The 13,227-nt window shown below is 66.6% G+C and overlaps 1 protein-coding gene across 1 annotated transcript in view; it reads right to left on the reverse strand.

Annotated features, from left to right (window-relative positions):
• Positions 1-12,749, reverse strand: part of PACS1 (phosphofurin acidic cluster sorting protein 1) — a 38,330-nt gene extending 25,581 nt beyond the window's left edge. The window contains 9 exon segments of the mRNA XM_071801441.1: positions 828-887; positions 968-1,039; positions 2,034-2,125; positions 3,657-3,798; positions 6,444-6,569; positions 6,661-6,750; positions 9,255-9,302; positions 9,304-9,343; positions 12,524-12,749. Of these exon segments, the coding sequence (XP_071657542.1) occupies positions 828-887; positions 968-1,039; positions 2,034-2,125; positions 3,657-3,798; positions 6,444-6,569; positions 6,661-6,750; positions 9,255-9,302; positions 9,304-9,343; positions 12,524-12,717 (864 nt within the window). The 5' untranslated portion in view covers positions 12,718-12,749.
• Between the last annotated feature and the right edge of the window lie 478 nt (positions 12,750-13,227).

The raw sequence follows: 13,227 nt of genomic DNA on the forward strand, positions 1-13,227 counted from the left end.
GCCCCCACCCACACACCCCAGCACCCATGGGTGCTCCCACCTCCATATCACCCATGGGTGCCCCCACCCACACACCCCAGCACCCATGGGTGCTCCCACCTCCATATCACCCATGGGTGCTCCCACCTCCATATCACCCACGGGTGCCCCCACCCACACACCCCAGCACCCATGGGTGCTCCCACCTCCATATCACCCATGGGTGCTCCCACCTCCATATCACCCACGGGTGCCCCCACCCACACACCCCAGCACCCATGGGTGCTCCCACCTCCGTATCACCCATGGGTGCCCCCACCCACACACCCCAGCACCCATGGGTGCTCCCACCTCCATATCACCCATGGGTGCCCCCACCCACATACCCCAGCACCCATGGGTGCTCCTACCTCCATATCACCCATGGGTGCCCCCACCCACACACCCCAGCACCCATGGGTGCTCCCACCTCCATATCACCCATGGGTGCCCCCACCCATACACCCCAGCACCCATGGGTGCCCACCCAGCACCCATGGGTGCTCCCACCTCCATATCACCCACGGGTGCCCCCACCCATACACCCCAGCACCCATGGGTGCCCACCCAGCACCCATGGGTGCTCCCACCTCCACATCACCCACGGGTGCCCCCACCCATACACCCCAGCACCCATGGGTGCCCACCCAGCACCCATGGGTGCTCCCACCTCCGTATCACCCATGGGTGCCCCCACCCATACACCCCAGCACCCATGGGTGCTCCCACCTCCATATCACCCACGGGTGCCCCCACCCACACACCCCAGCACCCATGGGTGTTCACCCAGCACCCATGGGTGCTCCTACCTCCTCCGACACCCTGAACCTCCTCAGCAGCGCCACGAACTTCTGCTTGATGTTGGGCTGCTGCGGGGGGCGAGGGGGGTCAGTGGCACCCATGGGTGCCCCCAGCACCCTGACCCCCCCCCACCCAGCACCCTTGTCACCCGCGAGGGTCCCATCGGCTTCCGCCGCGGCTTCTTCCCCTTGGGCAGCTCCTCTTCCTCGTAGAACAGGTCCTGGGGGGACACGGGGGCACCCATGGGTGCTGGGGGGCACCCAAAGGTGGGGGGACACCCAGAAGGGACCCAGTGGGTGCTGGGGATGGGACACCCCAAGGTGACACTTTCCCATCACCACCTTGGGTTGAGGGATCTCAGGAGGTTCTTGGGGGGCACCCAATGGTCTGGGGGGGCACCCATGGGTGCTGGGGGGCACCCAAGGGTGGGGGGACACCCAGAAAGGACACAGGGGGGTGCTGAGGGTGGGATGGGACACCCCAAGGTGACACTTTCCCATCACCACCTTGGGTTGAGGGATCTCAGGAGGTTCTTGGGGGGCACTCAATGGTCTGGGGGGCACCCATGGGTGCTGGGGGGCACCCAGAAGGGCACAGGGTCCCAGTTGGGTGCTGGGGATGGGACACCCCAAGGTGACACTTTCCCATTACGAATTTTGGGTTGAGGGATCTCAGGAGGTTCTTGGGGGGCACCCAATGGTCTGGGGGGCACCCATGGGTGCTGGGGGGCACCCAGAAGGGCACAGGGTCCCAGTTGGGTGCTGGGGATGGGACACCCCAAGGTGACACTTTCCCATTACGAATTTTGGGTTGAGGGATCTCAGGAGGTTCTTGGGGGGCACCCAATGGTCTGGGGGGCACCCATGGGTGCTGGGGGGCACCCAAGGGTGGGGGGACACCCAGAAGGGACCCAGTGGGTGCTGGGGGTGGGAGGGGACACCCCAAGGTGACACTTTCCCCATCACCACCTTGGGTTGAGGGATCTCAGGAGGTTCTTGGGGGGCACCCAATGGTCTGGGGGGCACCCATGGGTGCTGGGGGGCACCCAGAAGGGCACAGGGTCCCAGTTGGGTGCTGGGGATGGGACACCCCAAGGTGACACTTTCCCATCACCACCTTGGGTTGAGGGATCTCAGGAGGTTCTTGGGGGGCACCCAATGGTCTGGGGGGCACCCATGGGTGCTGGGGGGCACCCAAGGGTGCTGGGCACCCACCTGGCCGTGCATGGCGTCGTCGCTCCCTTCCTGCTCCGAGGAGAAACTCTCCTCCTCCTCCTCCGAGTAGTTGTCCAGGTCGGGGGAGCGATCTGGGGGGGCACCCATGGGTGGGGGGGCACCCAAGAGGAGCCCCGAGCACCCACGGGTGACCCCAACCCCCCAAAGCTGAGCCCCCCCCTCCGCAGCACCCATGGGTGGTGGCAGAGGCATCGCAAGGAGCTGCAGGTTCGTGGGTCTCCCAGCACCCATGGGCGCCCCTCAATCTGCCCCCCCAGCACCCATGGGTGCTCCCCAACCCCCCATTCCCCAGACCCCCAGTTCTCAGAGCCCCTCCCCAGCATCCATGGGTGCCCCACACCCCCCACAGGTCCCCAGCACCCATGGGTGCCCCACACCCCCCCACAGGTCCCCAGCACCCATGGGTGCCCCACACCCCCCCACGGGTCCCCAGCACCCATGGGTGCCCCACACCCCCCACCACGGGTCCCCAGCACCCATGGGGGCCCCACACCCCCCACCACGGGTCCCCAGCACCCATGGGTGCTCATTCAAGCATCCCTGGTTCTCACAGCTCCTTCCCAGCACCCATGGGGGCCCCACACCCCCACCACGGGTCCCCAGCACCCATGGGGGCCCCGCACCCCCCACCACGGGTCCCCAGCACCCATGGGGGCCCCACACCCCCCACCACGGGTCCCCAGCACCCATGGGGGCCCCACACCCCCCACCACGGGTCCCCAGCACCCATGGGGGCCCCGCACCCCCCACCACGGGTCCCCAGCACCCATGGGGGCCCCACACCCCCCACCACGGGTCCCCAGCACCCATGGGGGCCCCGCACCCCCACCACGGGTCCCCAGCACCCATGGGGGCCCCACACCCCCCCACAGGTCCCCAGCACCCATGGGGGCCCCACACCCCCCACCACGGGTCCCCAGCACCCATGGGGGGCCCACACCCCCCACCACGGGTCCCCAGCACCCATGGGGGCCCCGCACCCCCACCACGGGTCCCCAGCACCCATGGGGGCCCCACACCCCCCCACAGGTCCCCAGCACCCATGGGGGCCCCACACCCCCCACCACGGGTCCCCAGCACCCATGGGGGCCCCACACCCCCCACCACGGGTCCCCAGCACCCATGGGGGCCCCGCACCCCCCCACAGGTCCCCAGCACCCATGGGGGCCCCACACCCCCCACCACGGGTCCCCAGCACCCATGGGGGCCCCACACCCCCCACCACGGGTCCCCAGCACCCATGGGGGCCCCGCACCACCCACCACGGGTCCCCAGCACCCATGGGTGCCCCCTGATCCCTCAGCACCCATGGGTGCTCATTCAAGCATCCCTGGTTCTCACAGCTCCTTCCCAGCACCCATGGGTGCCCCACACCCCCACCACGGGTCCCCAGCACCCATGGGTGCTCTGCCAAGCATCCCTGGTTCTCACAGCTCCTCCCCAGCACCCATGGGTGCCCCCTGACCCCCAGCACCCATGGGTGCTCCCCAAACCCCCGATACCCAGAGCCCCAATTCTCAGAACCCCTCCACAGCACCCATGGGTGTCTCACACCCCCAAGCACCCATGGGTGCCCCCTCCCCCCCACCCATGGGTGCTGACCTTTGCCCTTGCCCTCGGCACCCAGGGGTTGGCTGCTCAGCGCGTTCACCCGAATTTCGGCCACGGGCTCGGCCGCCCCCTTCAGGGCGCGGTGCAGCACCAGCACCCATGGGACCCCCCCCTCGCTGGGGTGCTGCAGCACCTATGGGTGGGGGGGTCATGGGGGTCACCGGGGCACCCAGAGCCCCCCAGCACCCAATGGAACCCCCAAACCCAATGGATCACCCCGACCCCCAATAGGACACCCTGACCCCCCCAGCACCCACGGGAGCCCCCCAGCACCCAATGGATCACCCTGAGCCCCAATAGGACACCCTGACCCCCCCAGCACCCACGGGAGCCCCCCAGCACCCAATGGATCACCCTGACCCCCAATAGGACACCCTGACCCCCCAGCACCCACGGGAGCCCCCCAGCACCCAATGGATCACCCTGACCCCCAATAGGACACCCTGACCCCCCCAGCACCCATGGGACCCCCCCGTCGCTGGGGTGCTGCAGCACCTATGGGTGCGGGGGTCATGGGGGTCACTGGGGCACCCAGAGCCCCCCAGCACCCAATGGAACCCCCAAACCCAATGGATCACCCTGATCCCCAATAGGACACCCTGACCCCCCCAGCACCCACGGGAGCCCCCCAGCACCCAATGGATCACCCTGACCCCCAATAGGACACCCTGACCCCCCCAGCACCCATGGGAGCCCCCCAGCACCCAATGGATCACCCTGACCCCCAATAGGACACCCTGACCCCCCCAGCACCCATGGGAGCCCCCCAGCACCCAATGGATCACCCTGACCCCCAATAGGACACCCTGACCCCCCCAGCACCCACGGGAGCCCCCCAGCACCCAATGGATCACCCTGACCCCCAATAGGACACCCTGACCCCCCCAGCACCCATGGGAGCCCCCCGTCGCTGGGGTGCTGCAGCACCTATGGGTGCGGGGGTCATGGGGGTCACTGGGGCACCCAGAGCCCCCCAGCACCCATGGGACCCCTCCAACCCCCAACAGGACACCCTGACCCCCCCACTTTCATGACCATTAATGAGTCTTAATGACCCCTGGGGTGCCCCCCCCGGCCCCCCCACCCCCGTGCCCCCCCACAGCACCCATGGGACCCCTCCAACCCCCAATGGGACACCCTGACCCCAATAGAACAAACACCCTGACCCAATAGAACAAACACCCTGACCCCAACAGGACACCCCATTCCCCCCCACCAACCCACATTAACGCCCATTAACGAGTCTTAGTGACCCCTGGGGTGCCCCCCCCGGCCCCCCCACCCCCGTGTGCCCCCCACAGCACCCATGGGACCCCCCAGCACCCAATGGATCACCCTGCCCTCCCCCCTGCATCCACAGGACCCTCCAGCACCCAATGGATCATCCTGACCCCAACAGGACACCCTGACCCAATAGAACAAACACCCCAACCCCAACAGGACACCCCATTCCCCCCCACTTTCATGACCATTAACGAGTCTTAGTGACCCCTAGGGTGCCCCCCCCGGCCCCCCCACCCCCGTGCCCCCCCCCAGCACCCATGGGACCCCTCCAACCCCCAATAGGACACCCTGACCCAATAGAACAAACACCCTGACCCCTATAGAACAAACACCCCAACCCCAACAGGACACCCCATTTCCCCCCACCAACCCACATTAACGCCCATTAATGAGTCTTAATGACTCTTGGGGTGCCCCACCCGGCCCCCCCACCCCCGTGCCCCCCCCCAGCACCCATGGGACCCCTCCAACCCCCAATAGAACACCCTGACCCAATAGAACAAACACCCTGACCCCAACAGGACACCCCATTCCCCCCCACCAACCCACATTAACGCCCATTAATGAGTCTTAGTGACCCCTGGGGTGCCCCCCCCGGCCCCCCCACCCCCGTGCCCCCCCCAGCACCCATGGGACCCCTCCAACCCCCAATGGATCACCCTGCCCTCCCCCCTGCATCCACAGGACCCTCCAGCACCCAATGGATCATCCTGACCCCCAATGGAACACCCTGACCCCTATAGAACAAACACCCCAACCCCAACAGGACACCCCATTCCCCCCCACCAACCCACATTAACGCCCATTAACGAGCCTTAATGACCCCTGGGGTGCCCCCCCCGGCCCCCCCACCCCCGTGCCCCCCCCCAGCACCCATGGGACCCCTCCAACCCCCAATAGGACACCCTGACCCCAATAGAACACCCTGACCCAATAGAACACCCAGCACCCAATAGAACACCCTGACCCAATAGAACAAACACCCTGACCCCCACAGGACACCCCATTCCCCCCCACCAACCCACATTAACGCCCATTAATGAGTCTTAATGACTCTTGGGGTGCCCCCCCCCAGCACCCATGGGACCCCCCAGCACCCAATGGATCACCCTGACCCCCAATAGAACACCCTGACCCCAACAGGACACCCTGACCCAATAGAACAAACACCCTGACCCCAACAGGACACCCCATTCCCCCCCACCAACCCACATTAACGCCCATTAATGAGTCTTAATGACTCTTGGGGTGCCCCCCCCCCAGCACCCATGGGACCCCCCAGCACCCAATGGACACCCTGCCCTCCCCCCTGCATCCACAGGACCCTCCAGCACCCAATGGATCATCCTGACCCCCAATAGAACAAACACCCTGACCCCCACAGGACACCCCATTCCCCCCACTTTCATGACCATTAACGAGCCTTAATGACCCCTGGGGTGCCCCCCCCGGCCCCCCCCCCCCGTGCCCCCCCCCAGCACCCATGGGTGCCACCTCGGCCATGTTGATGAGCCCCACGGCCAGCGTCTTGTAGCCCAGCATGGCGCGGCTCTTGTAGCGCTTGCGGCGCTGCAGCATCACCTGCAGCCGGTTGGCGTCGCGCTTCAGGAAATGGGGGTACTGGGGGGGGAGATTGTTAAAAGGGGGGGGTCCCGGACACCCCCATGGGTGCGTTTTGATGGGGGGGGGGGGCACCCATGGGTGCCGGTACCTGGAGGGAGAAGGTGAGGTGCAGCTCGGCCTCGGGGGCGGCGCAGGGGGGCAGCGCGATCTCGTTGGAGCGCAGCACGCGCTTGGAGCCCTGGGGGGGATCGGTTTGGGGGGGGGGGTCAGTTTTGGGGGGGTGATCAGTTTTGGGGGGGGGTCACTGGGGGGTGATCAGTTTTGGGGGGTGATCAGTTTTGGGGGGGGTCACTGGGGGGTGATCAGTTTTGGGGGGGTGATCAGTTTTGGGGGGGTGATCAGTTTTGGGGGGGGTCACTGGGGGGTGATCAGTTTTGGGGGGGTGATCAGTTTTGGGGGGGGTCACTGGGGGGTGATCAGTTTTGGGGGGTGATCAGTTTTGGGGGGGGGTCACTGGGGGGGGAGGTGATCAGTTTTGGGGGGGGTGATCAGTTTTGGGGGGGGTCACTTGGGGTGATCAGTTTTGGGGGGGGTGATCAGTTTTGGGGGGGGTCACTTGGGGTGATCAGTTTTGGGGGGGGTGATCAGTTTTGGGGGGGTGATCAGTTTGGGGGGGGTCACTGGGGGGGTGATCAGTTTTGGGGGGGGTGATCAGTTTTGGGGGGGGGTCACTGGGGGGTGATCAGTTTTGGGGGGTGATCAGTTTTGGGGGGGTCACTGGGGGGGGAGGTAATCAGTTTTGGGGGGGGTGATCAGTTTTGGGGGGGGTCACTGGGGGGGTGATCAGTTTTGGGGGGGTGATCGTTTTGGGGGAGGGCACTGGGGGAGGTGATCAGTTTTGGGGGGGTGATCAGTTTTGGGGGGGGTGATCAGTTTGGGGGGGTGATCAGTTTGGGGGGGTGATCAGTTTTGGGGGGGTGATCAGTTTTGGGGGGGGTGATCAGTTTGGGGGGCTGATCAGTTTTGGGGGGGGTGATCAGTTTTGGGGGGGTCACTGGGGGGGTGATCAGTTTTGGGGGGGTGATCAGTTTTGGGGGGGGCACTGGGGGGTGATCAGTTTTGGGGGGGGGTGATCGTTTTGGGGGGGGCACTGGGGGGGGTGATCAGTTTTGGGGGGGGTTCACTGGGGGGGTGATCAGTTTGGGGGGGTGATCAGTTTTGGGGGGGGGCACTGGGGGGGTGATCAGTTTTGGGGGGGTGATCAGTTTTGGGGGGGGGTGATCAGTTTGGGGGGGTGATCAGTTTTGGGGGGGGTGATCAGTTTTGGGGGGGGTCACTGGGGGGGGAGGTTATCAGTTTTGGGGGGGTGATCAGTTTTGGGGGGGTCACTGGGTGGGGGCAATCATGAGGGGGGGGTCATAAATCACGGGGGAGCAATAACTTGGAGGGGGGTAAATCATGGGGGGGGTAAATCATGTGGGGGGGTAAATCACATGGGGGGGTAAATCACGTGGGGGGGTAAATCACGTGGGGGGGGTAATAATTAATTTGGGGAGAATAATTAATTGGGGGGGATAAATAACTTGGAGCCCTGGGGGGGGTGGTGGTCACGTGGGGGGGGGGGTAAGTCACGTGGGGGGGGGGTAAACCACGTGTGTGGGGGGGTAAACCACGTGGGGGGGTATAAATAACTGGGGGGGTAATAATTAATATGGGGCGGTAATAGTTAATTTGGGGGGAATAAATTATTGGAGAAGAATAATTAATTTGGGGGGGATAATTAATTTGGGGGGGAATAACTGAGCTCTCCCTGGTAAATGAGACCCCCCCATGTCCCCTATGCCCCCCCATCCCCATCCCTTGTGTCCCCCCATATCCCCCCACTGTGTCCCCCCATGTCACTTGTGTCCCCCCCCAAGTGTCCCCCCCCATGTCCCCTATGCCCCCCCATCCCTTGTGTCCCCCCCATGTCCCCTATGCCCCCCCATCCCCATCCCTTGTGTCCCCCCCATGTCACTTGTGTCCCCCCCCCAAGTGTCCCCCCCATGTCCCCTATGCCCCCCCATCCCTTGTGTCCCCCCCCATGTCCCCTATGGCCCCCCATCCCTTGTGTCCCCCCCATATCCCCCCACTGTGTCCCCCCCATGTCACTTGTGTCCCCCCCCCAAGTGTCCCCCCCATGTCCCCTATGCCCCCCCATCCCCATCCCTTGTGTCCCCCCCATGTCACTTGTGTCCCCCCCCAAGTGTCCCCCCCCCCCCCATGTCCCCTATGCCCCCCCATCCCTTGTGTCCCCCCCATGCCCCCCATTACGTCCCCCCCATGTCACTTGTGTCCCCCCCCAAGTGTCCCCCCCATGTCCCCTATGCCCCCCCATCCCTTGTGTCCCCCCCCATGTCCCCTATGGCCCCCCATCCCTTGTGTCCCCCCCATGCCCCCCATTACGTCCCCCCCATGTCACTTGTGTCCCCCCCCAAGTATCCCCCCCATGTCCCCTATCCCCCCCCATCCCTTGTGTCCCCCCCATGTCCCCCCTATGGGGTCCATGTGTCCCCCCCCATATCCCCCCACTATGTCCCCCCCATGTCACTTGTGTCCCCCCCCAAGTGTCCCCCCCCATGTCCCCTATGCCCCCCCATCCCTTGTGTCCCCCCCATGTCCCTCCCCCCCAAATGCCCCCCTATGGGGTCCATGTGTCCCCCCCCACTATGCCCCCCCCCATGTCCCCCGTGCCCCCCCCACCTGCAGTTTGACGGCGATGACGACGGATCCCAGGTCCTTGCCCCCCCCCCCTCACCAGCAGCAGCCGCTGCAGCCGCAGCGTGAACAGCCTGGGGGGGTCACAATGGGGGGGGGGTCATGGGGGTCACCGTGGGGGGGCACAATGGGGGGGTCAAAGGGGGGTTATGGGGGGGCACCATGGGGGGGGGCATAGGGGGGTTATGGGGGGGTCATAGGGGGGTTATGGGGGGGGGCACCATGGGGGGGGTCATAGGGGGGTTATGGGGGGGCACAATGGGGGGGTCATAGGGGGGTTATGGGGGGGCACTATGGGGGGGTCATAGGGGGGTTATGGGGGGGCACTATGGGGGGGTCATAGGGGGGTTATGGGGGGGGCACTATGGGGGGGTCATAGGGGGGTTATGGGGGGGCACTATAGAGGGGTCATAGGGGGGTTATGGGGGGGCACCATGGGGGGGTCATAGGGGGGTTATGGGGGGGCACTATGGGGGGGTCATAGGGGGGTTATGGGGGGGCACTATAGAGGGGTCATAGGGGGGTTATGGGGGGGCACTATGGGGGGGTCATAGGGGGGTTATGGGGGGGCACTATGGGGGGGTCATAGGGGGGTTATGGGGGGGCACAATGGGGGGGTCATAGGGGGGTTATGGGGGGGCACTATAGGGGGGTCATAGGGGGGTTATGGGGGGGCACTATGGGGGGGTCATAGGGGGGTTATGGGGGGGCACTATGGGGGGGTCAAAGGGGGGTTATGGGGGGGCACCATGGGGGGGGCATAGGGGGGTTATGGGGGGGCACCATGGGGGGGGCATAGGGGGGTTATGGGGGGGCACCATGGGGGGGTCATAGGGGGTTATGGGGGGGTCATAGGGGGGTTATGGGGGGGGCACCATGGGGGGGGTCATAGGGGGGTTATGGGGGGGCACAATGGGGGGGTCATAGGGGGGTTATGGGGGGGCACTATGGGGGGGTCATAGGGGGGTTATGGGGGGGCACTATAGGGGGGTCATAGGGGGGTTATGGGGGGGGCACCATGGGGGGGTCATAGGGGGGTTATGGGGGGGCACCATGGGGGGGTCATAGGGGGGTTATGGGGGGGGCACCATGGGGGGGGTCATAGGGGGGTTATGGGGGGGCACTATAGGGGGCTCATAGGGGGGTTATGGGGGGGCACTATGGGGGGGGTCATAGGGGGGTTATGGGGGGGCACCATGGGGGGGTCATAGGGGGGTTATGGGGGGGGCACCATGGGGGGGTCATAGGGGGGTTATGGGGGGGCACAATGGGGGGGTCATAGGGGGGTTATGGGGGGGGCACCATGGGGGGGTCATAGGGGGGTTATGGGGGGGGCACTATAGGGGGGTCATAGGGGGTTATGGGGGGGCACCATGGGGGGGTCATAGGGGGGTTATGGGGGGGCACCATGGGGGGGGTCATAGGGGGATTATGGGGGGGCACAATGGGGGGGTCATAGGGGGGTTATGGGGGGGCACCATGGGGGGGGTCATAGGGGGATTATGGGGGGGCACAATGGGGGGGTCATAGGGGGGTTATGGGGGGGCACTATAGAGGGGTCATAGGGGGGTTATGGGGGGGGCACCATGGGGGGGGTCATAGGGGGGTTATGGGGGGGCACTATAGGGGGCTCATAGGGGGGTTATGGGGGGGCACTATGGGGGGGGTCATAGGGGGGTTATGGGGGGGCACCATGGGGGGGTCATAGGGGGGTTATGGGGGGGGCACCATGGGGGGGTCATAGGGGGGTTATGGGGGGGCACAATGGGGGGGTCATAGGGGGGTTATGGGGGGGGCACCATGGGGGGGTCATAGGGGGGTTATGGGGGGGGCACTATAGGGGGGTCATAGGGGGTTATGGGGGGGCACCATGGGGGGGTCATAGGGGGGTTATGGGGGGGCACCATGGGGGGGGTCATAGGGGGATTATGGGGGGGCACTATAGGGGGCTCATAGGGGGGTTATGGGGGGGCACTATGGGGGGGTCATAGGGGGGTTATGGGGGGGCACCATGGGGGGGTCATAGGGGGGTTATGGGGGGGGCACCATGGGGGGGTCATAGGGGGGTTATGGGGGGGCACCATGGGGGGGTCATAGGGGGATTATGGGGGGGCACTATAGGGGGGTCATAGGGGGGTTATGGGGGGGGCACCATGGGGGGGTCATAGGGGGGTTATGGGGGGGCACCATGGGGGGGTCATAGGGGGTTATGGGGGGGCACCATGGGGGGGTCATAGGGGGTTATAGGGGGGCACCATGGGGGGGTCATAGGGGGGTTATGGGGGGGCACCATGGGGGGGTCATAGGGGGGTTATGGGGGGGGCACCATGGGGGGGGTCATAGGGGGATTATGGGGGGGCACTATAGGGGGGTCATAGGGGGGTTATGGGGGGGGCACTATGGGGGGGTTATGGGGAGGGCACTATGGAGGGGCACCATGGGGGGGTTATGGGGGGGGCACTATGGGGGGGCACTATGGAGGGGCACCATGGGGGGGTTCATAGGGGGTTATGGGGGGGCACTAAAGGGGTTATGGGAGGGCACTATGGGGGGAAGTCAGCATGGGGGGGTCATAGGGGGGTGCTAAGGGGGGTCCTGGGGGGGGCACTATGGGGGGATCACCATGGTGGGGTGATAGGGAGCACTATGGGGGGGCACCGTGGGGGGGCATGGGGGGCACTATGGGGGGTCATGGGGGGCACTATGGGGGTGCACCGTGGGGGGTCATAGGGGGCACTATGGGGGGACACCATGGGGGGGTCACCATGGGGGGTTCATAGGGGGCACTATGGGGGGGGCACCGTGGGGGGTCATAGGGGGCACTGTAGGGGGGCACCGTGGGGGGTTATGGGGGGGCACTATGGGGGGGCACCATGGGGGGGCACCGTGGGGGGGTCATAGGGGGCACTATGGGGGGGCACTATGGGGGGGGCACCGTGGGGGGGCATAGGGGGGCACTATGGGGAGAAACACCATGGGGGGGCTCTGGGGGGTTTATGGGCGGGGTGGGGCACCATGGTGGGGGGGCCCGGGGGTCACCACGGGAGTGGGGGGATCATTGGGGCAGTTGGGGGGGGGGCACAGGGGTTGTCACCACGTTACGGAGCGGGGGAGGGGGGTGTCCCCGGTGCCCCCACCCCCCCTTCCCCGCAGCGTTCCCGGGGGGGGTCCCGGTGGTTCGGATCCCGGTCCCGGGGGTCGGTCCCGGTCCTGGGGGGGGTCCCGGGGTCCGGATCCGAGGGGGTCCCCCTCACCTGGGCACGCAGCTGGGGGAGCTCCGGTCCACCTCCCAGGTCGCGTACAGGTTCATCTGCACCGGGCGGCCTGGGGGCCCCGGGGCTCCGGGGGTCCCGGGGAGCGGGGGGGACACCCCGGGAACCCCGGCTGGGGTTGGGGGGCCCGGGGGTCCCGGAGCGGAGGGAACGCGGGGGGCGCCGCGTTCCGCCATCGCCGCCGCTACCGGGGCGGCCGGCCACGCCCCCGCGGCCTCATTGGCTGCCGCGCCCCGCTGCTCGAGTCCTCATTGGTTGCTGGTTGCGCCCCTTGGCGGACGGCTCAGCCCCCGCTGTCTCATTGGCTGCGGGGAACCGCTGCTTGGGTTCTCATTGGTTGGTGGTTGCGCCCCCTTGGCCACGCCCACCCCCGCGGCAGCGCTGCGGAAGGGGAAGCTCCGCCCATTACGCCCCCGCGCGGGGGCGTGGCCACGCCCGCCCGCCTGCGGAGGGCCACGCCCACCAGCTGCTTCGCGGGCGATGATTGGGTGGGGGCGGAGTTGGCCACGCCCATCCGGGGAGGGCGGTGCTGGCGGGAAAACAGCGGGGGACGAGGGGACACGGGGATGTGGATGGGGACACCGGGACATGGGGACACGGTCTGGGACATGGGGACCCTGGGGACACCAGGACCTCGGGGACACATCCTGGGACATGGGGACATCAGGACCTCGGGGACACGGCCT

This window comes from Patagioenas fasciata, chromosome 39 (assembly GCF_037038585.1).
Source record: "Patagioenas fasciata isolate bPatFas1 chromosome 39, bPatFas1.hap1, whole genome shotgun sequence".
NCBI lineage: Eukaryota > Metazoa > Chordata > Aves > Columbiformes > Columbidae > Patagioenas > Patagioenas fasciata.